This window comes from Pyxicephalus adspersus, chromosome 3 (genome assembly GCF_032062135.1).
Source record: "Pyxicephalus adspersus chromosome 3, UCB_Pads_2.0, whole genome shotgun sequence".
Taxonomy (NCBI): domain Eukaryota; kingdom Metazoa; phylum Chordata; class Amphibia; order Anura; family Pyxicephalidae; genus Pyxicephalus; species Pyxicephalus adspersus.
Genome location: NC_092860.1, coordinates 21,968,344 through 21,978,609, shown reverse-complemented (window position 1 = coordinate 21,978,609; position 10,266 = coordinate 21,968,344). Strand labels below are relative to the sequence as shown.

Sequence of the window (10,266 nt, the reverse complement as noted above, 5' to 3'; positions counted from 1 at the left end):
ATCTACTAGAACCCTGTTCGGACATATTTCTGTAAGTTACAGGTCTACAATTTAAAAAAAAAATTTCATGAAAAACAGTGTACCGCTTTTGGAACAGAAATCTAGACATCAGTGTAACGCCCAGGTGGTTAATGTAGGAAATAACATCAGTGGGGTTGGGAGGATGTTGCACACTTATCATTAATCACTCAACGTCCATCCATAGTGCTCGAACCAGAAAACTTTTTAAGGTAGGTAACAAAAAAGTAGGCGGGTGGCAGCCCCTCTTTTGTGACCTAACTCATCAGTAACCACCCAAAAACAGCTGGGTGGTTGCTGAAAAGTGACAGGTGGTGTGCCTGGCTAAAAAGGGCCGGGGAGAACACCATCCAATATAATATTTGTTTTTAAAAGTTTTTTTTTTATATCTAAATATCAGTATGTTAGTTAATATTTCTATACCATGGCTATTAAGTGTTCCATCCTGACCTCTCAAAGACTTGCCAGTTTTCCTTTGGATATATTAGGGACAGATTAAGGGTTGGTTGACATGTGAAACACTTGCTGGGCTGCCATTTATTGATACTCCAACACACCTTGTTAAAGCACCTGCAGTCCAGCGCACAACAACACATTAAGGAGTCTTTTTTTAACGCAGTGAATTTGACATTCATTAAAACTCTAGTAGAGAATCTTCTAGGTCCATGTATTTCAATTGCAGAAATTGATTCTCCACAGGGGAGTGTTTTGGTGAATGTCAAATTTTTTTTCTTGATAAGGTTTGGATAGCAGTGGGTGAGTGGGGTTGAATCCCTGTTGTGTTTAAAAGAAATGTCCCAAAAATAATTTGGGTGATTAGTGCTCATTTACATCATCAGCTTTGGGACACTTTTTATTTGGTAATACTGATTTTCAATAAATCAGTATTAACGATTTGTAGCGAGCATTCACAGCTCTCCATTGTGCTCAGACAGCAATTAAAAACCAGACAAGGGTCCAGTCCTTTCCAAAACAAAAACAAAAAAAAATGCATTTATATTCACTTTACCAATTGTACCAGCAGCCTACACTTCTTGCCAATTAGTTCCAAGAGGCTCTTATCTGTATTTCCGAACATTAGCCATTAGCCCAGAGTATGCACACAAGTAATTGTTTTCAACATTATTCTCAAAGGTCATCGGAACAAAATCAACAATCTGCGTTCGCAAAATTTTTTAAGAGGTTGAGAGAAGCTCATCTTGTTTTTTCCAGGAGTACCTACACATTTAAAGTGCGTTACGCTGAACGTCATAACTGTATCACCTCAGACCAGATCTACCATGGCAAAACTTCATTCCCATAATAAAACATCCGTACCTAAAAGGCTGATGCTCTGCATCTGAATTAAAATATGCCTGCTCAAGTGGTTTTGTTCCTACGGAAATGTGTGCATTTTATAAATTGGTGAAATGGCAAGAAAAAATTTTACTCTACATTCTTTACTTAATGGATTTTGTGAGGGATTGAAGAGCGTTTCTAAATACAGCTTGTTTCCTTTACAAACCCCTCCATGCCCACACAAAGCTCAGTAAACAAATACTAGACAATAACACTATAGACTAGATTAATATACTCAAAGATCTCATGCACATAGCTACCTGCAACATTTTAGACCGGGTTTATAGTTGAGAATTTTGTGTTAAGCCGGCACAAAACCTTTATGAAATAAAAACTACATCTTAAAACCATACACAGTAAGCCCTTCCTAAACATGAAATCCTGCAAGGCCTTGAAGTTAATGTTAAAAGACAATGACACTTCTATAAGGAAGCAACCCCATAATGCAATCCACACCCAGGATTTGTCTGAACAACGGCTTACAAAAGCACACAGAAAACAGGGTGGAAAAACAAAAGCAAAAAAAAATAAAAATAAATCTTTACACGCTTGTCTGACAGATTATTAAAGCCCTTCAAGCTCTCATTAGTGAAGCTACGAAAATAATAAAGGCCTGTTACTAAAGCAGTTTTATACCTAAAAGATCATAATAATATAATACATTGATGATGCAATTCACATCACTCCAAAGAATCCCAAAGACAGACACAATAAGTCAGTGGGGTGTGCTAAATAAAATAGTAATTTGAACAAAGATCTACTAAACTCGTGTTTAATAGACAACATTCAGTCCAAATAATGAAGTGAAGCCTTTTTAAAAGGGTGAGAAAAAAAATGACTTGTTTTAATGCAGACATTCTCATCTTGTCCCAATGTTAGGTCACATCACCAGCACTATCAAATGTTTATTTACACCCAGTATTCTCCTATTAGTACATACAAAACAAATGGAACAAATAAGGGCAGGTTTACACCTGCCATGGTATTGAGAGGTCCCGCAGGCTTGCCGCTGGCAATTTGCTAGCCGCTGGAACACTCGCACAGCATGCAGCATGAGGAAAACCCACTGCAACCTCACCGCAAATCTGAACCTAGCCTAAGGCATCTAGCATGGAAGCATCTTTTTAGTAGGTGAGATGGCCAAATTGTTGTATTGGAATTGAAAAAGTGAGTTACAGAAAGTCTCTGGGTTAAGGACATCTGACATACGGACGCCTCCTAGATATGAACGGGGCTTCCCTGCTCGCTGTGTGCAGAACGGAGGCTTGGAGGGGGTGGTTTGCATGACTTGTGGTAGAAATCTTTTGCTAAACACAGCTGAGGTTGTGGGTGATCTTGGAGGGTGAGCTCTTTCTGCAGTTTCTTGTAACTCTTATTTACGAAGACAAACTCTGCAGTTGTTTCTTTTTGCTTATAAAAGCACAGCTTGCTCCAAAATTAATGAATAGGAAGGCTCAATAAAGTTTTTTTTTTCTTTGTGAATAACTCACAGTGAGAATTTTATACAGTAACTGACACCACATAGCCTAATAATATGTTGAGACAAACATTAATTAATTAATTGCATTTATTAAAATAATGTACCTGTTCCGACTTACATACAAAATCAACTTAAGAACAAACCTACAGTCCTTATCTTGTATGTAACCCGGGGACTACTTGTATCAGAATAAATGAGTAAATTCCTTTTTCTTTTCTTCCTACGTACAATGAAGATTCCCCAATGGAAGAAAATCTCTATTGTTGTTCTGGGACAACTTCAAATTTTGCCATAACTATGTTCAGAGACATTGACTATTTGGACAAAGACTGCTCAGAAAAAAAGGTGACAAATCCTTGCATTATTCTGTAGACACAAGCAGTATAGCGTATAAAATGCCACTAGAAGTTTTCTTTTTCACATCTACTAGTTAGGTTTAAAAATTCATAATTAACTGGTCGGTACAAGTTGGCACTGCTTATTGGAGCAAAAAGCCCTCAAATGGGGTAATGTAAACATATACTTTTTAACACGTTAGATTAGGTGAATTACTAAGAACTTTATCTAAATTTGCCGCCAGTCATATTTGGACATCACCACACCTGCTAAACAAACACCAGGGCTTTGGGGTCGGAGTTGGTACATTTTTTCCAACTCCAGATATCCCAAAATTGCCCCAACTCCTAATAAATGTAAAATGTTCTGAAAGCATACGATATATAAAAAAATCCCCTATTTCACACACAACTGATGATAAAGTAATTCACTGCTGTAATAATTATTGAAAATAATGAAAAAATATTTGATAGGATTATGAAATGTTTGCTTAGTGTTGATATCATTTAATCAGGGTTAAACAGTAACATTACATTGTACATATATGTCCCCTGCACACAGAGTGCGTTGTAGTTTATCACCTTGTGCCTTCTTCACACACCTGTCTGCTCTCTTTTTTTATTTACCAACTATTTTACAGCTATATGCCAAGTTTGGTTGGCTATTTATGCTGTTTTAGGTTTTACCATTTAAATTTAAAGCAGCAAATTATGTAATTGTTTTCCTTGAACAAGTAAAGTTATTTCTGATCCTCAATTCTGCAAGTACTTTAAAATGTATAGCCTCTAGGTAAAAATAAATAAAACTTTGTTTACATTTTTTTGTTTTAGTTTTAAGTTTAGACATAAACCTTATTGGTTTACAAGCTAGCAAATACAGGCTGGTCAATAGGGTAGAGTGTTAGCTTTCTGGCCAAGGGTTCTTCTTCCCAAAAGTAGGCCCTGTCTTTATATGGCTTTACAATGGCTGAGCTTTGAAAAGGATGAAATGCTGTGTATGTTGTGTTTCAACTAACATACATTGGTAGAATAAAATTAACCACCTGAGCGTTACACTGAATCTATTTCTGTAAATAATACTAGGCTGTATTGCAAGTGTGTGAAGTCTTGCCACAAAAGACAACACACAAAATACTAACATTAACCCCAAGCTACTAAAACATGGTGACACAATAGTATCACTTGAAGCACTTTCATATAATTTAAAGCACATTTATGGGAATACATGGATGTTTTTAGATTAATTAAACTAAATCTCATTCCTTCAAATACATCCAAAAATATTTGGAAAAAAAATTCATAAGCCCAAGCACTTTGGCCAAAATCTGTTAAAAAGCAAAGTATATAGCAGCCAAAACATACCACATTAAGTTTTACCTGAGCAATTGCAGCTTCAGTGTCTGAAAGCCCGAGAAGAAAAATCCTCACTTTATCGATTTTAACCGGAATGGTGCGTCCTCGCCACTCCACCTCACTCATGGTGGCTGCCTGTTTTGCTCTAGTCTGGCTGATCAGGGTCTGTTTACGAAATGCAAAAACAAATCAACAAGCCAGAAAAGCACACACAATCTACAAGAAGGCAATTCACGCAATGTAAAATGTAGAGGGAATTGTCCAAGAATTAGATTGTCCCAGCATCTCTTTTTATTTTACCTTGCTGTAGGAGAGGCTAGTGAGGGTACCCCCTTACCCCCTGAAATGCAATCTTAAGAGTTTCTCAACACAGTATATGCAGAGGATCTACTATCGAAACTTTCTTTTTTTAAACTTTTAAAGAGCTCAGTCTACTCTGGTGTTGTATGGGAACACAAAGCTTCTGACTGAAATGATGTGACACAACACATATATCAGAACAGGTCTCCTGTAAGGAAAACCTTGCACAACAGACATAAGATTTTCAACCCAACCAAGAACCCAAATAGTTGTTTCTGCATTAGACAGTCAAAGAGATGGCAATACTAGCCGACATAAAAAAATGAACCATACCTCCAGCTTTTCAGCAAGCAGGCCTTCTGCACCTCCTGTACGAAGTCTCATTTGCATTAACTCATCCATAGCAGTCTTATCACCTAAAAGTGAAAGATTTAAATATACATTTCCAGTTACAGTAAACTATCAGGCATATACAATTTCTACATCATTTTGTCGTTTGATGTTAAAATTACTTTTCCATTTCAATATGCAGTCACTGTAATCTTACACAAACTGTAAAAAAATCAGGACGTTTTTCCCAGAAATCTACAGACTACAGACTCAGACTACAGACTCAAAGCATTAAAAGCACATAAGATGAATATAATGGGACACTCATTTTGCAAAGGACATGGTAGGACAAACAGTTTTTTTTTCAGAAGAGAGAAAAATTATGAAGTTAACGTCCTTGCGTTGTACATATATCACTTAAATGGGATCTTTTTTACTTAAGTAGAGTTAAAGAAGTTCTGCAACTCTAAAGGTTCAGGCGATAGTTGCCACCAGGACTTACTCAACTGTTTTTTCTGTGTTCTTCCTTTGTGAGTTTTAGCCTAAAATCTAATAAAACGTATTCTGCTTTCTTACAAACTGTAACTGTATCCATTAGATGCCAAATTTAGAATAGTACCACAAGTACTATACACAAAATGTACTAAATAAATACATTTTGTGCCTTTTTTATTAGCTTGTAAAGGTAGCAGTTACATCATTACTGAGCTAACCACAGCCCCTGCAGAGAACATAGATGAGAAAAGGACCTAGAATTTTAACCTATCTACCGGGGTGCCTGCAGGTCGCTAAAAGACCAATCACCGTGCACAAACAAGAGTGCAAAGTAAGGCATACTAAGGAAAAGTTTTACCCTGGATTACTCCACAAACCTAAAAAATACAAAACTCAGGAGAGAATAAAATACTTGTTTAACCTGGTAATCAGCATTTTTTATTAACGCAAATTATTAATGTAGTGTTGTGCAACACAAGATGACTTCTTACCAATATTGTAGGCACAATAACGAATGTTGGGTGAAATCTCCTCCACTCTTTGGTTGTACAGTACAGCTTGCTCCTCAGTGAAAGCACTGGCCAGCTTTTCATAGATAGTCCTAGTACAAACCAAACAAGGTTACACAACCCACAGTAGAAGAGCAGTGCAAATCAATTTATGGATTTTATACAAACACCTTTAAACACAGATACTTACTTGCATTTGTTAAAAGCTTTCATTGCTTCCTCCCACTGCTGTTGCTCAAATTGAAGCATGCCATTGAGATAAGCACTATATGCCTACAAGAAGGAATCAGAATTCAATGTCAGAAATGTTAAAAGGACATCCAAAAACATTTATTTAGGTTTGCACAATTATCTACAATTTGGGAGTTCCATAAAACAACCATAAGGCACCATGCTATCACTGCATACAAGAAATGTAACTGACAAATTAAATATGACATACAATAAAATCAAATTATACTTTTATTATAGAAAATTGAATATTTAGAAACAGACAAACATTTATCAACACTATTTAATTAAAAAAAAAATAAATCCACTGGCAAACAAAAGTCAGTGGTTAAATGTTATAGGTATCTCTTCTGCAAGAGTTCTCATATGATATTATATAAATGAATAAAATGCTTTTCTGACAAATGTCTGGTCCATCTTCTCCTAACCCAGCTGAGGTGCCTTGGATGCCTTTTGGTCACTGCTGAGATCCCATACCTATTAGCTGGGACTGTGTCATATATATGGATTACCCTTGTGAATGTAAACCATGATTGTATATTGAGAGAAAAAGAAAAGTTCAGGTCTCCGGAGGGAAGCAGTTTATGGAAGCTGCAATGCATTTGGGTATACAACAAGTAGTGCTGCCAATACAAATATCAATGCAATCAATAGATAATAAGTATATTATAAATGGTTTATACAGGTTTGCTGGATCACCCAGCTTCACTTATGAGAGTGTATTCACTTCAGTCTTGGAGAGCTTTAATAAATCAGGTCCATTGTCTGGGACTGTCATATATTGATGGACTTGTGCCTTTTTTTCAACTTGACTTACTATGTAACTATATACTTGTGTATGAACTATGTATGGATTACCCTCATAAATCTAAAATATGATTGTTTTTTGATTACCAAAAAAAAAAATAACCTCCAGTTCTCCTAGGAAGCAGTCTAATGAAGCTGAGAACCCCAGAGATGTGGGCCTGACATGTTCTGCCAATAAAACTATGGACTCAAAGAACAATAGATAAAAAGAATTGTAAATAAAAGAAATCTCCAATATTGGCAGGTACAAATAAACCGATAGCAGGAAGAATAGCTGTAATATATCACCATTTTTGTCAGCAGTCACCAGCCGGTGGTCCACAAGAAAATTTTGGTGGTCCACGGCTCTTGCCGGTGCCCCCTGAGCGGGGTCAGGAGAAGGACCTCGCTGGCGGGGCAACCAGCCAGAGCCACAGACCGTGTCTCCCGTACAAATCCTGGGCTCAGAGAAATGGGCGGGCTGTGTCGCTGGAGAGAGTGGGCAAGGTTATGTCATGATGACGTCACCATGGGGGAGGTTTCTCCCCCTTTGATTGACACCCGGCTCCCCGTGCATAAGCGGTCAGGAGACAGTCATTTTAGTGGTCTGCGGGACAGAAAAATTTGGCGACCAGTGATTTATGTCATTCTTATAGATAGTTTGCCCATTTTCAGACATTATTCAATTATGTATAATAAAGGTGTAATTGTATTTATTGGATGAAATATATGGAATATATTGTAAATACGTCATGCAATTGAGATGTAGCACATAATACTTCATTGCCACTTATTTTCATCACAATGATGAACAGTAGTACCTGAGCTTCCAACTTTGTCTTTGCATCCACGCGATCGCTATCACAGAGTCGTTCCAGTTCCTCTCCATATTTGACAGCCTTCCGCAGTCGGGACAACAAATGGAAGCGTTTTCGAGGCTCTGTGTTGGCCTCCATTTTAAGTTGCATGGCATAGCTCCAGGCCCTCTCTGCATCCATCAAGATAATTAGCAGGTATCTGTAAAAAAAAATTTACTTCATAAAAAGATTTTTCTGCCCTTTTTACCCCTCAAATGTTTAACATTCACCAGAAAAATTCCTGCACACCGCAGTTCTCAATTAACATGCCTGTTATCAGACAGCATCTCCACTGTGATTTTCTTTCCTGTGAATTTGTGTCTGTTTCCCATCTTAAAATTGAGTGTTTTTCTTAGACGTCTCAAGCGACGTGAGCAATACCCTCTGGAAGAGAGAGGAAAAAAACATTATTTTTGAGCATGAGCATTCTTGGGAAAATCATTACAGACATGTCAAAGCTACACTTAAAAAAAAAAAAAAAAAAAATGCAGCACCGCCTCCTAATTCCTGATCGCCTAGGCGCCGACATGAAGACGGATGCCAGGACGACACGATGGTCAGACTAATCGACAGCCCTGCGGGCTTAAAGGTAAGTGAATTTTTTTTGTTTTGGGGGACTTTTGAGTTTAGCTCCTACTAAACGGTACTTTGCAAATTCTACATGTATCAGTCTAGGACAAAAATAACAGTTGCTTTTTGTGATGCAGCTAATTATATATTGTGTGAAATTTGTTATAAATAGCCTTAACATATTACAACATTTAACAACAGTTTTCTTTTTTTTAAGGTTAGAGACGGCACTAGCCGATTGATTTCGTTTGTCATCATGCTTACAATTTGCTTTAATGATCTAGACAGTTTCCGTTACGTTGTGTGGTTCAATCAAGACGAAAGCACAACGTCGCCAAATTACCACAGAACTTAAAAAGATTTACAAATTATATTTCGGCTGTATACTTGATGACCAGGATAAATCTTGGGCTCCACATGTCATCTGTACTAGTTGTTCCAACGGACTGCGTGACTGGCTAAGCAGAACTTCCTTCTTCAAGGCTTAAACAGAAGCACGTGCTTGCAAAGAGTGTAACTCACTACAGAAAACAAAATCATAACTTGACAATATTCTTCACTAGTAATGGCTCACTGTGCTACTGTCATGATATAAATGCACTCTAACAGTTTGTCACAAGAGCATGTTCCATCTGAATGGCGTATCTTCATTGATTCCTCTAAAAAAAAAAGCTTGAAAGCAGTCTTACTGAATTAATGGTAATTCCAAACCAAGTTTACCGATTTAGGACAGGTAATGAAGTACCGCTACCAAGGTTTCTGGAATGAAAGTATGATGGCTGACTACTGCTGGATGCTGTACCGCGACAATCCAGACAAAGTACACAAGAAAATCATACTCTAAGCATTTCTGAAGGAACAATGGTACCTGACTGACACTGTTCAGTGGATCTATACCACAGTGTGCCTTATTTTACTTCACACTGAACATGTATTACCATTCACTTCAAAGGTACTTACGTTTTAGTGCAAAATACATGCACGTACATATGTTAACTATAATTGTACTCATAACTCAGGAACTTTATGTGTTAGGGAAAAACTGAAAACAGACTTAAAAAACTGCACGAAAAAAATGATTTAGAAAAGTTTGCTGAGGTTTCTGATGATTATCAGAACTAATTTTGGTGGCCTATGTTATCATAATTGGGTGATCCAGCAAACCTGGATTAGATGTGGTCTGTTTTTAAGAAATACATTACAGGTTTTCTGCATCTGCCATTATAGTCTTCGCCAGTCTTGGAGCGCGTCGCAAAAATCAAGCCCAAATGGTGTAATTTTTACATCAACAAGGATACTAACATGTGCAGTAATTAATGGTGACAACAACAATCGCTCGTTTACCAAAAAATTAGAACTTACTGCCACTGATAAATATGAGATTTCTGGGCCTCTAAGATTCTCTGGCATTCTGGGTCAGGGTCATATAAACTATGCTGCTGTCATTAAATCAATGTTTTATAATAGGTATTGGGGCTTCAGAGGTCAGCCACTGGAAATATGTTATTTAAAGTAATCAACAGACAATGAAGAAGGTAAGGAAATTCCTACAGTATATTATTTTACAAATACATGACAGTATATCTAGTAGTCTCACCTGTATCTCTGGAAGTCTCCATGTCGCATTCCATGTTGCTGCTGGGATTCCTTAATAATCTGAAGGA

At 37.2% G+C, this 10,266-nt stretch overlaps 1 protein-coding gene across 1 annotated transcript in view; it reads right to left on the bottom strand.

Annotated features, from left to right (window-relative positions):
- SRP68 (signal recognition particle 68) overlaps positions 1-10,266 on the bottom strand; it is a gene marked incomplete at its 5' end in the record, with an annotated part of 18,325 nt that extends 8,059 nt beyond the window's left edge. The window contains 7 exon segments of the mRNA XM_072403855.1: positions 4,549-4,689; positions 5,158-5,240; positions 6,141-6,250; positions 6,349-6,431; positions 7,997-8,192; positions 8,303-8,416; positions 10,200-10,266. Coding sequence (XP_072259956.1) covers positions 4,549-4,689; positions 5,158-5,240; positions 6,141-6,250; positions 6,349-6,431; positions 7,997-8,192; positions 8,303-8,416; positions 10,200-10,266 — 794 coding nt within the window.